The 16,962-nt window shown below is 33.5% G+C and overlaps 1 protein-coding gene across 1 annotated transcript in view; it reads left to right on the top strand.

Moving 5' to 3' along the window:
* ADAMTS19 (ADAM metallopeptidase with thrombospondin type 1 motif 19) overlaps positions 1-16,962 on the top strand; it is a 228,226-nt gene that overhangs the window by 137,922 nt on the left and 73,342 nt on the right. The window contains exons 13-15 of the mRNA XM_055301522.1: positions 7,393-7,494; positions 12,946-13,076; positions 14,006-14,178. Coding sequence (XP_055157497.1) covers positions 7,393-7,494; positions 12,946-13,076; positions 14,006-14,178 — 406 coding nt within the window. The remainder of the gene's footprint in view (positions 1-7,392; positions 7,495-12,945; positions 13,077-14,005; positions 14,179-16,962) is intronic.

The following is a 16,962-nucleotide window of genomic DNA, read 5'->3' as shown; positions in this document are numbered from 1 at the left end:
TTCCCTAGAAGCAGTAAGGAGTGGTCACACAAAAGTTGCATTTTTTGAGTGAGAAGGAAGTGTGCTAAAAAATCTGAAGACCTTCAGGAAACCTAAGCTTCTGCCTTTGGTTTTGGAGTAGACACACAGTGAATCTATACCATATAGAAAACTTCCTGCTCTGATCAAATCATATGGTAACTTAAAAAGTAATGATAGTTCTAGTTTCACATTTCTCTTATACTGAATCAGTACACAAAGACAATGGACTTCTGAAACCTCTTATTTGATTCAGTGAAGAGGCTAGCATTGATATAAGGTGGCTTATGAAGAATTCTAGAAGACTGAGTCTCTGATTTGGCATTATGAAATTCCAGAGGCAATAGGAATTTGGACTTTAAAAGATGTGGCATCAAATAGCCCTCAATGGCTAGTAATTCTTGGAGCATCTAAGTAAGATAGCATCACTGATAAAGCATGTCAATGTTGATGAAGTTATAAATTTTAAATCCTTCTTTCCTATAAGATCAATAAAACTATGGTGGGTTAAAACTACTAGGAATTGATTCTGAATGTTTTGTATTCTAATCAAAGCTTCATCTATCCTTTGAGCTTTAACCTTGCATAGTCTGTGAGTGCATGAGTTTCATGGCAGCTTATTTGACTGCATAATCCAGCTGTTTCCTTTCATAGAACTCATTTTTTCCTGTGAGTTTTTATTGACATGAGCTTTTATTTTCTTAAGTCTCTGTCTTTGTAAATTACCTATTTATATTTTCACCCATTTTTCAGTTGTCTGTTTTTCTTGCTGATTTGCAGGAGTTCTTTCTATGTTCAAGGTGAAAATTCTTTTTTTTTAAATAATAAATTTATTTTTTATTGGTGTTCAATTTGCCAACATACGGAATAACACCCAGTGCTCATCCTGTCAAGTGCCCCCCTCAGTGCCTGTCACCCACTGAAAATTCGTAATGACTTAGCAACAGTCTGGTATGTGTGTGCTAAGTTTTTATACACTGTCCTTTGTCTCTTAATTTTGAGGTGGACTAAGCCATTAAATTCTCCCATGAAGGTTGTGCTGTTTTTATTTTTTTTTTTATTTCTTTGTTGTCTTATAAACATTCTTCCCTACTTTGGAATTAAATTCTTAAATGGTGCATTCATTTTCTTCTAGCTTAAATATTTCTTTAGCACCAGAGACAATTTGGATTTGCTTTTTAATGTATTCATGCAAACAATTATACATATTATATAATGTTATGTTACTAGGCACATAAACAAAGTTTTTCATTTGCTTCATCTGTTTTTTTTCCTTTCCTTTTCCATGTTTTCATAACTTGTGCCTTAAAATCTATTTTGTCTGTCCTAAAAACTTCTATCCTGGCAAATATTTTCTGTATCTATCTTTAACCTTTCCAGATATAAATATAACTATGGATATGGATATAGATGTAAATATCTACTAGAGAAATACAATAGCTAGATTTTATATTTTTCTGTTTAAGCCAATGTAATAGGGTTTTTTTTTTATTTTGTCAGCTAATTTAACATTTTTACATTTATTTAAATTAGTTTTATTTGGGATTTTTATTGTCAGCCTATTTTGTATTAGTGTTTTATATTTATATTCTGTTTTTCCTCTTTTTCTCCTTTACCATTTCCTGTAAGAGAAACCAGCTTTTTCTCTGCATCCAAAAATCATTTTTTATATGTTGTTACGTGTATCAGGAATCAGTTTTTCTCTCATGGCAAATAGTATTCCACTGGTAGGTAATCTGTGTTGTTGTTGTTGTTGTTGTTCTAATCAACTAACCTCTTAATAGACATCTGGGATGTTAGCTCTTATGAGTAAGGCTACTCTGATAATTTTTGAATGTATATTTGTATAGATATGTTTTGTCCTGCAATATGAATATATTAACACATTATATATTAATATGTTAATTTCTTATAAACTGTGGCCTGGGGACTGGCTGCCTATCTTTGTAAATTAAGTTTTACTAGAACACAGTTATCCATATTTGTTCATTTGGTCTTTTTGGCCACCTTCAAGCTACAGTGACAGTGTTGAATAGTTGCAACAGAAAACATGTGGCCCAGAGCCTAAAATATATACTCTATGGCACTTTATAGGAAAAATTTGCTGACCTCTATTGCAAGTACTCTGAATTTCATTATATTCTTCTAAAGAGTATCTCCTCTCCCCACTTATCCACCATCCTCCCCGCCCCGAGAATTACATTAGATTCAAACTGGAAAGTCTGTCTTACCTACTGTGGACAACAACTTATATCTTCAGTCCACTGTTTCCTTACCTGGCCTATGTGGAGTATGTTCTCTGGATGTGTGGGTCAAGTGCCATCTGAAGACAGGCTTCTCTCTTTTCCTTTTGAGATTGGCCCATCAGTTTTTGACAGCTTTCCCCACAGTAGTTTCTGTCTTTACAAGTCTAAAAAGATGGCATATTTTTCACTATTGCTTTAGCCATTTAGTGTCATGCCATCACCAAGCCCACTGTCAGGTCAAAGCTGCAAAGTTGGTAAATGCAACTTGTGCTAGTCCCTTCAGCTCCCCTAAAAGGTTCACCTATCTGTTCATTAACCAGAACCAGCCTGAAGTTGTTCTTTGTATTCTGTCTACAAGTGATGGTTGTGATCTCCAGGATGGCTTTTTGGGGGGGAACTTACTTACCTTATCACTGCAGAAGGGAAATCTTTTTATTTTTTGTCTCTCATACTAGGAATTTCTGCATCATTTATCCTTGAAATATTTCAAATAGTTCCTTTTTACTTTACATTCTTTTCTTTGGGGCTTCATTAACTAGGTACTGACAGTTTTCCTTTCTATAAATTTTTTGTCACTCCTTGACTCTCTTTAACACTCTCTGATGTGTTCTGTTCAGGAGTCCTTTGCAGCTTGCTGCTTCATTTGTTGGCTGGGTTTGGACTGCATTTTTCTCCATGTCTACTACGCAACTTCTGCCACTAATGACCTTGAAGTATTTAGTGTAGAAAAAGTAAAAGAAAACATCAAGCTTATTTGACTGCCATGGCCAAATCTTCTCTGTTAAAGGATAAAGGTTTTGAGATGTAAATGAGCTAGATTTCTAGTATCCCCCCCCCACACACACACACACACTGTGAGGAAGTTTATGACACTGGCTAAAATCCAATTATTGCTGCTTTCCATGGTCAACATTTATTTAGACTTCTCATTTTTATCAGTCTCTTTGCTTACCATTAGTATTCAGTCCAGTTCTGTGAGATCATATTCCTTCTTGAAATACATCATTTAGAAGTTCCTTTTGAGCAGATCTGTTGGTGGTAAATACTCAGTTTTTGTTTCCTTGAAAGATTCTTTATTTAACCTTCAGTCTTGAATAAAATTTTAGCTGAGTTCAGGAGTTTACATTGACAGTTATTTTTATCCTCTTGCCACTTTGAATACACCATGTCCTCACTTCCTTATGTTGGTGCCAAGATGCTATCTTTGCCATTTTCCTAATTCTAAAAACTTTGAACATTTCACTCTTTTAGGATGTTTGTTGTAGAGTTTCATAGATATCCAGTAATTGCAAAGACACTTAGCTAGTTTTTTAAGATTTTTTAAAATAAATAGATATTGAATTATATTATGTACTTTGTACCAAAGATACAGAAATCATAGATTTTAAAGTTATTAATATACTTGATTACACTCATCAAATCTCTGATATTACAGTAACCTTGTATTCTGAAGAAAAACCCAGCTTGGTCATGGCATTGCATTTTTATGCAGTGCTGGATTCAATCTGTTAAAACTTGCTTAACATATTTAAGTCTAGATTAATAAATAAGATAGATCTCTGTCTAGTTTGGGTATCAGAAGTGTGTTTGAAAGTGTTCCTTCTTTTTCTATTTTCTGGAGAGCTTACATAAATTGAGAGTCTAAGCTTTTTGAAAGATTGTTAGTTTTGGGACCAGATGTATACTTTGTGGGAAGATATTAAACAATCACTTTTAACTGTTTTATGGTTACAGGATACCTGCCTCTATTTCTTTTTGGGTTCATTTTAGTAAGTTTTTAAAAATATCTTTTCATTTCATGTAAGTTGTCAGGTTCATTGCCATAAAATTGTTCATATCTTTTTATTTCTTTTTGAACTCAACATTATCTGTAGTTCTACATTCTTCATTTCATTCCTAATAGGTTCTTTTTTTAGTTCTCTTTTTTATTTATTAATTTTCAATTTTATTAGCATTTGTTAAGAACTAGATTTCTCCTTTTTATTATTCCTTTGAGTCTTTGTTCTTTGTGTTTTAAATTCACTTCTCCATTTTCTTTTCTTCTACCCGTAAAAGTACTGCAATATTCTATGATGGAAAAGAATGTTTTTAAAAATATTTTCCCTTATTGAATTACATTTGCAACCAAATGTTAAGTTATTGAAATTATATTTTGGAAGATAATAAGGGCAAGGAGTTATATGTATAAGATATAATTGTTACTTTCACATTTATGCACTTAAGATTTTTTTATTTTAACGTAAATTTCAGAACATCTTAATGTAACTATTTGCTATAAAGAAAGATATGTGTATAGGTTATCTTTGAAGATAAAATTTAAAATGTATGATTTTTATACATGGACAATCTTCCATTTAAATTATTTCATTTGAACTATATAGTATTTACATCTTAATATTTTTAAAAGCCTACTTGAGATAAATACCCAAATTCATGTTATATGCTTTTTAATGGTCTTTTCTTATTATGGAAGAATTTTTTTTAAAAAATATTGCATTATTATTTGTTGCTTTTCTAGAAGAAGCTGAAGCATGCATTTCTATCCTGGGTTCCTATGTAAACCACTTGAAGTTTTAAAGTTCTTTTCTTAATTGATACATTAAGTGCTTTCAGCAATTAAGTTGCAAAATTATTTGACTCTAGCCTAACATATAAAGTACTTGGTTCTTGCCTCTTATTACCTTTTTTTTTTTTTTTAATATTTATTTATCTGAGACAGAGCACCAGTGTGCCTGTGCTAGCAGGGAGAGAGGCAGAAGGAAAAAGAATCTCCAGCAGACTCTCCACAGAGCCGGAAGCCTGAGGCAGGGCTGAATCTCAGGACCCTGAGATCAACTTGAACCAAAAATCAAGAGTCAGACCCTTAACTAACTAGGCCACTCAGGCAGGCATTCCTTGCCCTTTAATAGTATCCTTGCAATATTTTAAGAAAGGGCTTGATATTACATAGCGCTCCTATTATACATATGAGATATTCCACTTTTCAAGGTGAAAACAGTCCATGTCCTTTCTTCAACATTTTCTGACGTTACTTTTGACAGTTTAGTTTGAAATCCTGAATCATAGTTATTTTGAAGAATGAGGCTGTAATTTACTTACCGTAAGAGTCCTGGGCTTGCAGAACATAGAGGGAAAAGAGATCTCAGTCTATGAGAGATTTATTCTACATGGTTGTGCTTATCTTGAAAAGCTGCCAAGTTTGCTTTTATGCTCCCAGTGCCTCAAGTGGGAATCAATTAGAGTACCTGCTGTTTTGAATAACAGATAATGGGGTAAGGTCAGAATTTAGACCACCAACAGTATTCAATAAGTCGGTAGTATTCTAAAACTACAGTATACAAGATTTGCTTTTTTGTTCAATATACATTTGTTAACTAATGAGCTTGGCAAAAATAACTTATGGTGCAATACAACTCAACTTTATTGAATATACATAAAGCAAAATTGTTTGGTTGTTTTGTTTTTTTGTTTGTTTTTGAAAATTCAGCATTTGATCCCATGATTATAAGACCTCTTTAACATAAAGGTATTAAGGGGAAAAATACATTTTAGGAACTATAATTCTCAAGTTAGACATCCACTAATTCAAATATAAATGTTTATACAAAAGTACATGATAAACAACCCGTTTATTTGAAAGTCTAAAATACTACAGAAAAGCAATTTGGTTTAGTCATTGACATTCTTTAAAATAAATCCCTGGATGAATTTTTGCTAAATGATATATGTAGATAAAGCATATGTTAGGCTAAATCATCTCCTAAATATGATATATTTGAATAAAATATTTGGAAGCAGAAAAGCAATCACAGCGGATAAAATAAGGTGAATAGAATATATCCCGCTCTTGCCTGCATTATATAATTTTAAGAGCTTATAAACATTTCAGAATTCTCTATTTTTAAAGAAAGAAAAAATTGGAAAGTATTATTTCAGGCCTTGTGACAAATTCAGTTTTAGAATTGTAACTGACCTGCTTAAAACATTTTTTTAAATATACCTTTCCCAAAGTATTTAATAGATTTGGGTCATAAGCTAACTTTTACTTTGCAGTTGATTTTTATCTGTTTTGCTTAGACTGCTGAAATAAACCTCCTAAAATAGCCTTTTTATCTTCTCAACCTGCTGGTCAACTGCTAAGTGGCTTCTTTTTCCCTTCACATATGGAGTCTCTCGCCCTTTGTGGCATTCAAGATTTGGTTCCTCAATCTTTAAAATAGTGTTCACTTTAAAATCTTGTTCAAAACTATGCCTTTCACATTGCCATTATTTATTCTATGTTTTGATCTGGCCGCTTCCATCTTCTTCTCTACGTATCTGGACACATAGTAACACAGTCATCTTCACTATGCATTACTCTAATCATCCTTAAATGTTCCTCATGGATTTCATATTTCCATGAAATGTGAATGTGTCCTGTGGGCCTCCTTCTGTCTCTGTTGGCAGCCAGAGCTGGGGCTACAGTTTCTGACAGTGTTCCTTCCTGCCTTTTCTCAGAGTTCTCTTCTTTCACTATTACTATGCCTCTGCTGCCTTATCCCAGTATTTTTGTTATTCCCTCTAACTTTTCCCCAGAAAAAGTTCATTGTATCCTGGAGATCTAGGACTCTTTCAAACTGAGGTAAAAATGGCTGGTAACAGAAATATATCCATTTGGAGTCTGTATTGTATCAAGGGCCAAGACTATCTGATGAAATCATGAAATACTAACTAAGTATAAAACAGAGTGTAAGTGAGGACAGGCTTGAGGACACCAGGCACTAAATTAATACCACAAACACATCACTTTTATTCTTCTAGCCTGGTTCATGGAATGGTACAAATAATGGCTTTTTAGCTTACTCTTTTCTGCTGTAGCTGCTTAACCTTGAGTAATCACTTGTGTTTTAGGTAAAGAGGTATACATATATGGAAATGTATTAAACAGACTTTCTGTTTTTAATGTATCAATATTCTCATCATTATGCATAAGCCACATGCTATTTCAATTATAAGTTTATATGAAAATTACTTAAAGCATATCTTTCTTCAGTTTCTGTTGTTCTATCAAAATAGCTTTCTCAAAAATTATTGACTTCATCTCAGAAATGCAGTACCTCCTCCTTACTAGTTATTGCCTCGTTTTCAGCATGTTATTTGCACAGGGTTATGGTGCAAGGTAGAGGGTGAGAAAGAATGCAGAACCAAGCTAGATCCGCCAATGGATGGAACTGATTGTGACGCTGGTAAGGTAAGTCATGTTAGTCACCTGAAGTTAGTAAGAATATTGAACAAAACTCAAGAAACTTGCATTTTCTCCTGCCAGTTCTATATGTATCCATCTTAATACTAGTAGAATACTTTCAGGATTTATAAAATTTTTCCAGTATTTCATTCATTTTCAATTTTACCTTTTATATTTTTTTTCAAATCTATGGTTGTTTTATTAACATAAATGCAGTTATTTTTTGTTGTTGATTATGAAAGTATTGAAAGGTGGTATATTACTTTAAGAAATGAATTTATTTTTTACTATTTAAAGTAAACATAGGTAAAATAACCACAAATGATAGCATAAATAGTAAAACTTCCAGAGCTGATGAATCCTCTCAGGTATAAAGCATTGTCTCAGATAAACCACTAAGTATAATTTTTCCTAGTCATTTCAGGCATCACAAATAAAATATTCTAGTTGACAGTTTGAAGATTAGTAAATATTTGGCAGAGTTGTTTAATTTTTAATGTGTCTCATAAAGTTACAGGAAAGTTTATTAGTATACATTTCCATTTCAAAGTAATTACTGTTGAAAAATTAATTTTTTTATTTTCCTATCAGAATTATTGCAGTTGAAAAATAATTTTTTAAAAAATATGGAGGAGGTAAATCCCATCTAGTTAACTTAATCATTTTCTGATTTTTATTCTCTGAAGGGAAAGCGGGATGGTTAATCACTTTACTCATTAGATATAAGATCAGAAACTTTGCCTCTGAAGAACATAAATGTTTTATTACATTTAAAAAGAAACAACAACATAAAGCTTACTTGAAGTGAATTAGTGAAAACAATGAAGTTATATGGAACGCTAGCTTAAAAATACAGTGTTTTTAAAAATGGACATAATGGAAATCCATCAATTCCACTTCTAAAATTTTGTGCTAAGGGAATACAAATGTTGTACAAAGAGAAATGTAGGTGAGTGTAAACACACACGCACACACACAAATGCTTATTATGTAAGGATGCAACTTGTAATAGTGAGGAATGAGAAATAGCAAAAGTATTCATGAGATGAGGAATGTTTACAATGTAGCTGTTAAAAGAATGAGTTAGATATATACATACAAACTGAAAAGATCTAAAGGACATGATGGTTAATACATAGGCATGTCCGAAAAATGGATACTTTGATACCCCTTGTTATTTACCAAAAAATCAATTATGAATACACATATACATTGTATATATCCCTAAACTAATAGAAAATGGTTTGAAATATACACTCTAAACTGTAATTAGTAGTTACCTCTTGAGAGGGAAGTGGAATTGATGGATGAAAGTGTGGGAGTTGAGGGTAAATATAATTTTTTCCCCAGCCCCTTTTGAATGTTTGACATAAGCGTGTAGTCATTTATTTCTTCTATAATTTAATTTAAAAAAGTAAAAATTGTTTAAATACAAAATATTTTTAAGACTAGAAATACTTCATTACTAGATATAGTCAATTAGAAAATGGTTTCTTGAACGAGAATTTCTGTGAATTATCTGCCAGTTGTTTACTGACTGTGCCAGATGTTTTTCTCTGAGTTTATATGGAGAGTCAGAATCTGGGTTGGTTTTCATTTTTTTTAATTATACACAAAAGTACAATAATGTGTGCATATTGGGCAAGCCTCATGGTATTATGTTGAGTAATTTATTGCTGGAATCATAAAACTCTGCAACAGCAATAATTTTTATCATCCCTGAAACATGAAAACTGTAATAAAGAAAGATAACCAACTATTCAGATATATTTCTTTGAACATCACACAACCCATTCATCTTACTTAGTTTTTCTTTATCACTATAAAATCTCTTCATTTTTGTAAACTGGTGCCCTAAGTATTTTTCTACTATTATTTTTTCATCTGATATTTATGAGAAAAATTTGCATTCTTAAAGTCTCTAAAATAAACTTATTCTTTTAGCAATCAAAATTGTAATTGCTTATCAAAAGTAAAATGTTTTTGTTTCCCCATAATTGTGCTAACAATGTTCTTTTAGTGGTTCTGTAATGCTTTTTGTATTAAAATTACTAATGGACTTCTCAGTTCCTCAGGCCATGTGGGCTTCTTTAAATGTCCATCTGTTCCAGCTGTTGTAGGAGCCATCGTGAAAATAGCTTCCAACACTCTGCAAAGGAGTGCGGTAGTGCTAAAATATTTGAATGCTTTCAACCTCATATAAAACACTGCAGGCTTGCTACACTGCAAACCAAGAAACAAAGCTGGGAATTTTTAAATAATTTGTTACAAAGTTTTGTAATTTTGTAATTTTTATAGTGTATAATGATGTTAATCTAGCTGTATAAGTAAAAATATATAATTAAGTCTGAGAAGGTACATACAGAATTTTATGATTCAAAATAATTGCAATGATAAGGATTTATCTACTATTTCTACAGTTTCCAGATTAAAAGCAGCCTATTTTCTTTCTTTTCCTCTTCTGTTTGTAATACATTCAACTGTGTTTACATTTAACAGATGTTAAAGAGTTGATAGATGATTTAGTAAAAACCAAGAAATGTTTGTTTTTTCACTGACAAAACTTACTAGGAATTGGGGGAGGGGAAAGGAAATCAATATAAATTTAGTAAAATTTTAGCCTGTTTTGAGGAATTCTACGTAACATATTTTAGTTACTTACTTTCCTATATTGAGATTCTTGAAATTACCATCATGATTCTTTACTGAGAATATAAAGACTGTAATATCCTTACACTCACACATTTGCATATATAATTTATTGCCTTCTGTTCTCCTCTTCTGTCATCCAACAATGTATGTGCAAGATTTGATTAGACAATGATGTTCTCTTTGTCATCTTCACAGAACTCTTCCACTCTGATAATTTCATGAATTTCCTAGACATGTCCACATAGAAATTTTGATAGAATGGAAATACAGTTAATTTTTTTGGTCTCCTAGAAGTAACCTTTATTATATATTTCCCTAGCATTTTCATAAATCAGACCAAATTAGTAGATATGATAAATTTTGTGTTTTTTAAACCAGGTGTAGTATCATTTTTTGAGGCTAAAAAATATAAATAAAGCAAATTATGCTGCCAGAAAAATCTATGAAAAGCATCATTGGGGTCATCTTATATATAAACCAAAAGAATATATTATATAGTAACTTAAAAACTAAATGGAACATATTATATAAAAATTTAAACAAAATGTTTAACACCTTCCTCACTGTTGAAGTACAACATCCCTTGAAGACACAAAGGCAGGCTCTCCATAGTTTCATCCAGAGATTTGGTTCTCTGCAAGATGATGGACTTTTTAAATATTATACTACGCTTTCTTTAAATTTCACCAATTTGTGTATGCAGATTTGGCTTGTATATCTATTTCTATTTCTCTTCATCTGCCCAGTGTGGTCTAGTTTAAATGATGTACAAGTCCAGATGCTGGTCTTTTCCAGCATATTTTTAGTCTGCTATGAATGCTAACCCAGCCTTTCAATGCCAGCAAGGAGCTATGATTTGCACTATGGGAAACATAAACACCCTTCAAGTAGGCCAAAACAATTTGACCAGTTGAAGTTTGACATCTTTCATGTTGGGTTTTTTTTTTTCATGAGTGGCATTACATTGTTAAATCCTTAAAGCCAGTAAGTTGTTTAAAAGGACCTGTTTCCCCCCTTCTGCAAATTTTCAGACTTAATCTTCACACAAAATCTCAATATAGTGACAATTTTCATACAAAATCCAATGTAATATGCTTATCAATATACTCTGGGGGATCCCTGGGTGGTACAGTGGTTTAGCACCTGCCTTTGGCCCAGGGCGTGATCCTGGAGACCCGGGATCGAATCCCATGGCAGGCTCCCGGTGCATGGAGCCTGCTTCTCCCTCTGCCTATGTCTCTGCCTCTCTCTCTCTCTCTCTCTCTCTCTCTCTCTGTGTGTGTGTGTGTGACTATCATAAATAAATAAAAATTAAAAAAAAATACACTCTGGGTTGTTGAGATTTTTTTTTTCCAGCACAGATTTAAAGCTTCTTGAATCTAAAAGAGATTGAACTTAAAATTTGACATTATTGGAAAAAAAATGCAGAAACTAATTATTTGATTGCATAGAAAAGCATTAACTGGGCTCACACAAAACTATGTAGCATAGTTTTCTAAATTCTCTTTTCTGAAAAGCATTTAAAAACATATTCTCAAAATAAATTTTAAATATGAATCAGTTAAGATCAGAACGAATAGAATTTTGGTTAGGTTTCTGGAAACTTATTAATGGCATTAATATAATATATACAATTTATCATTATTAATTATTGTTGACTTCTAAGTTCTTAGTATGGGCTTGATGCTTCATTCTACTCCTGCAAAGTCCATTAGGTAAATATGATTATGATTCACATTTTGAAATGGGAAACTTGAAGATTAGAGAGTTTCTGTATTTCTGCAAAATCCTTTATAAATCATGTTGCCATTAAATGCAGATAATTGTTTAGGTCTGGAAGGATCAGCTTGCTCAACTCCATCATTATATAAGTCATTAAGCTGAATTTTGCTAACATTTACTTATTCTCAACATGATTTTGTTCAGTTAATTTTACTTTTAGCATGTTTACTATGACTGTGATAGATCTGATTTTTCAGGAATAAGGAGAAATTATTATAGTTTACCTTCCAAGTCCTGGCAGCCTTTCCTTGGTGGCCACAGAAACTGCTTCTTTTGCTGCCTTTATTTAAAGTTAACGAAAATATAAACAAGAGAATGAGTACATTCCTTTCTCTTCTTTCATGGTTATCTTTCTCCGTTAATAGATACAAAATAAGCTGCAGAATAACTGGAAGGAAATGACAGAATTTCAGAGAATCCAATTGCCTAAATCTTTCAAACACTGTCAAAAGAAGAATTGCTATAATGTTAATGCTTATATTTGAGGGGAACTCTTTCAGGATAAAAGGAAGAAGGCATAAAGGACAGTGCTAAAATTAAATTATACTTCTTTTTTTAATTACAAGGAAAGAAAACCACCAACATTTCAAATCACAACTGCTACATTTGCTAAAATGTCTGCTTCACTCTAGTTATGGAAGATCATTTATATTTTATTTTCCGTCTCTGTGCTTTTGTCATTTGTCCCTTTTAAATCGTTGTGCTTCTTAGACTGTGGTAGTTTTTCTTTCGTGGTTGTGCCACCCCAAGTGGCCTAAGTACTGAATTCTCAGAGCTGTGGTGCAAATATGTGTGCCCTGTTTTCATAATAAGACCTTATGATCTGACATGGCAACTGGGCGAACGGACCGTTAAATTACTACAACAAGAAGCAAGTGCCAACTTATTTTTGGTCTTTTTCAATTTGTATGTTTGGGGCTTTAGTACACCTGATTTAATCTCAATTCCAGTGACTCTGTAGGCCAGTGAATGATTTTCCCTTGTGCCCTGATTTGTTCACCTAAGACATAACTTTTGGAATAGTGGTGTAAGGCTGGAGAATGTACCAGTAGGACCTCAGCACCTGGACATGTGGCCGGAGAATGGAGCGTGTGGAGTCCCTGTAGCCGAACCTGCAGTTCTGGGATCAGCAGTCGAGAGCGCAAATGTCCTGGGTAAACGCAAAGTTCCTGGATTGGGGGAGGGTGTTTTTGCTTCAATTTCCAAATGCAAAGATTTTACTGATAAACAATGTTGGAAAGCGGAAGAAGCCCCTCACACCCTACCCCATGTTGGAAAGCAGAAACAAAATCCCTCAAATTGTGTAAATTATATAAAATCTCCCAAGAAGAAAATAAGACTAACCCTTCTCAGAACAAATAAGTCAATGTTAAATGCAGTGGTTTCTTGATTTATCAAATGAACAGTGTGTTTAAATGAGCAGGGAGACATGCGTTAGAAAAAGTAAGTTGATACGGGAACCGTGAGAAGGCAGGAAGATGTTAGGACTTACAGGAAGGGAGGGAAAGAGAACAAAATTATTGTCAATGTAAGTGAGCAGTGCTGAAAAATGAAGATGTGCTAATAAGCAAGTGTGCAGTTTGGGAGGCATTTCAGGGTCTGCTCACTCAATCCCATCCTTCCTAGAGTGATCCCAGGAAAGCACATGAGAAAATTATTTCAGCTTTATACTTTTACTCTCTGTGTGGACTCAGTAGCCCGATTCTTTCAATAAGCAATTTTAAAGAAAGGATGTGAGAACGTTAAAACCAGACTCCTTCATGAAAATCACAGGCTTTCTGTTTTGCCCCCAGCCTCTGCCTTCTACTCCTCTATATCACTGTCATGGCACATTGGCTTTTATTTCTCGTGTGTTTTAGAAATTAAATTGATCGAGGATTGAAAATATATATATATGTATATTTATATAGTTTTTAATAAGCATATGTATTTCCTACTATTAGCAATTATTTAACATGTCCACATTTTCAAAGTAGATTTAATATAAAGGAGTATACATTATTAATTTAATGTCTTTTAATTTTTAAAGTGAGTCATTAACATAAAAAAAGATAAAATTGATTATTTGTACTATCTTTTCTAGGCTAGGTTCTGAAGCAAGGGACTGTAATGGTCCCAGAAAACAATACAGAATATGTGAGAATCCACCTTGTCCTGCAGGTTTGCCTGGATTCAGAGACTGGCAATGTCAGGCCTATAGTGTTAGAACTTCATACCCAAAGCCTGTTCTTCAGTGGCAAGCTGTCATGGATGAAGGTATGACTACTCGCATCACCACCATCTTAATTAAGTAGACTTCTAGATTTGCAGTGTTTTTACAGTAGACATCAATGTTATTTTACAGATGATACAGATTGTATTCTAAGTATTTCCGAGCTCTCTTTCTTCAACCTTTAATGGCATGTAACAATCACAAGCACTGACTACAAGTATATTTTTTTAAATGTAGGGTATATTAAAAAATATATGAAAAAACAAATGTAGAGTATATTATTACAGACAAATTAGATGAACTAAAATTTTAAGAAAGTGACCATAGGAAATGCTGATGAGGATGAAGAGAAACTGGATCTCATATGTTGCTGATTGGAATGTAAATGGTACAGCTACTCTGAAAAATAGCTTGGTAGTTTCTTAAATAACTCAGCATACATTTATCTTACAATTTAGAAAACACACTCCTGGGCATTTTCCCCAAAGAAATGAATATTTACAACTATAAAAAATCCCATGCCCAAATATTTGTAGCAGCTTTAATTTCAATAGCCAAAAACTAGAAACAACCAAAAAAGTTCTGAGTACCTGAATAGTCAAACACACTGAGGTACATCCATACCATCAGATATTATGCAACAATCAAAGGAAAAAACTATTGATATGTATAGTGACTTGGTGAATTTCAGAGCCTTATGCTGAGTAAAAAGAATCAATCTCAAAATATCAAATACTCTGTGATTCCATTGATATAACATGTAACATATCTATAACATTTATATAACATAGATATAATTTATATATATTATATATTTTTATATATATATATATATAAATATATATATATATATAAAACTATAAAACAAAACTGTAGAGATGGAAAACAGAATAAAAGTTGCCAGCCAGAAGTTAGAGATGATGGCAGAGAGAGGGATGGGTATCATTATAAAAGGATAGCATAAGGTAGAACTTTGTGCTAATAAAATACTGAAATATATTGATTGTGGTGGTGGTTGTGAAATCTACACATTCATAAAATGACACAGAAGTATACACATACATGTACCAAAGTCAGGTTCCTGAGTTTGCTCTTATACTCTAGTTACCAAAGTGGAACCATTTGGGTAAACTGGGGAAAAGGTATATGAGATCTCTGTACTATTTTTGTACCTTCCTGTAAATCTTTAATTATTTCAGAATAAGAATGTTAAGAAAATTATATGTTACTTTATTATTTAAGAATTACTTAGGGGGATGCCTGGGTGGCCCAGTCAGTTAAACGCCGGGCAAGTGCCTGGCTCCTGGCTTCTGCTTGGGTTGTGATCTCAGGGTCATGGAATCTAGCCCCACTTTGGTTTCTATGCTCAGCAGGGGGTCTGCTTGAGATTTTCCCTCCCTATCCCTCTGCCCCTCCTGCTCCTGGTCTCTCTTTCTTAAGTAAAAAAAAATAAATCTTTAAAAAAATTAAACTTAGGAATAACTTAATAACTCCTTTTCTAAAAAAAAGGTTTTATTTATTTATTTCAAACAGAGCATGAGTGGGATGGGGAGGAGGGGCAGGGGAGACGCAGACACCCCGCCGAGCAGGAAGCCAGAGGAGGGACTCAACCTCAAGACCCCAGGATCATGACCTGAGCTGGAGGTAGATGCTTCACTACCTGAGCCACCCAAGTGTCCAAATAATTTCTTATTACTTAAGATAGTTCTTGCCCATGGTCAATCAGTGAGCTTTCCTTTTTCTAGATGCTTAGGCAAAATCTTGATGTCATCATTTTCATTTTTTCTTTTCTTTTACTGTACATTCAGATTATCAGCAAGGTCACATTAGCCTTATCATTTTTCTTTTTATTCCAGTGTAGTTAACATACAGTGTTATATTAGTTTCAGGTGTACCATATAGTGATTCAGCATTTCCATGGATTACTTAGAGTTCATCAAGCCAAGTGTACTCTTGATCCCCTTCACCTATTTCCCTCGTCCCCCTACCCACCTCCCCTCTGACAATCATCAGTTTATTCTTGAGAGTTAAGAGTCTGTTTTTTGTTTTTTTTCCTGTCTTTTCTTTTCTTTGGTAATTTGTTTTGTTTCTTAAATTCCTTATCTGAGTGAAATCGTAAGGTATTTGTCTTTTTGACTTATCTCACTTAGCATTGTATCTCTAGATCCATCCATGTGGATGCAAATGGAAAGATTTCATTCTTTTTTTATGGACATGAGTCTTATCTTTGAAATATATCCAGAGTCTGATTGTTTCCTAATATCACCAGAACACCACCCCTGGCTCAAGCCACTGTTTATCCCCGCTGTGGTTGCAGTAGCCCTCTAACCAGTCTTCATGCCTATGTTCTTCCTTCTCAACAGCCAGAGTGATACTTTTAAATTGTTAGTCATGTCCTATTATTCTTCCATTCAAAAGTCTCTACTACCTTCCTGACTCCCTGAAAGTTCATATTCATTCCTTCTAAGGGAAGGACCTTACAGATCTCTGCCACCTGGCTGCTTCTTACCCTCAGACCTCATCCTCTGTTCCCCATCACCCTTCTACCCACACTGGCTCCCCTGCTCTTCCCAGAGTAAGTTCTAGTGTCTTGGAAGCTCTTGCTTTCCGTGCTGTAACATTGTCTCCTGATATTGGCAGGCTTCATCCTCTTACCTCCTTCAGGTCTTTGGTTAAATAATAACTCAGTGTTTTTCCTTTTCCTGCTTTATTCTTTTTTCATAGAACTCATCACCATCTGCCATAATGCTTATATATCTTGTCTATTCAGTGCTCCCCCCCATAATTGTTGGAAGAGCAGGAGTTATCCTATTTTTGCATTGCTTTAT

Source organism: Nyctereutes procyonoides, unplaced genomic scaffold (genome assembly GCF_905146905.1).
Source record: "Nyctereutes procyonoides isolate TBG_1078 unplaced genomic scaffold, NYPRO_anot_genome, whole genome shotgun sequence".
NCBI lineage: Eukaryota > Metazoa > Chordata > Mammalia > Carnivora > Canidae > Nyctereutes > Nyctereutes procyonoides.
The sequence above is the reverse complement of the archived record's forward strand: the minus strand, read 5'-3'. Positions and strand labels throughout refer to the sequence as shown.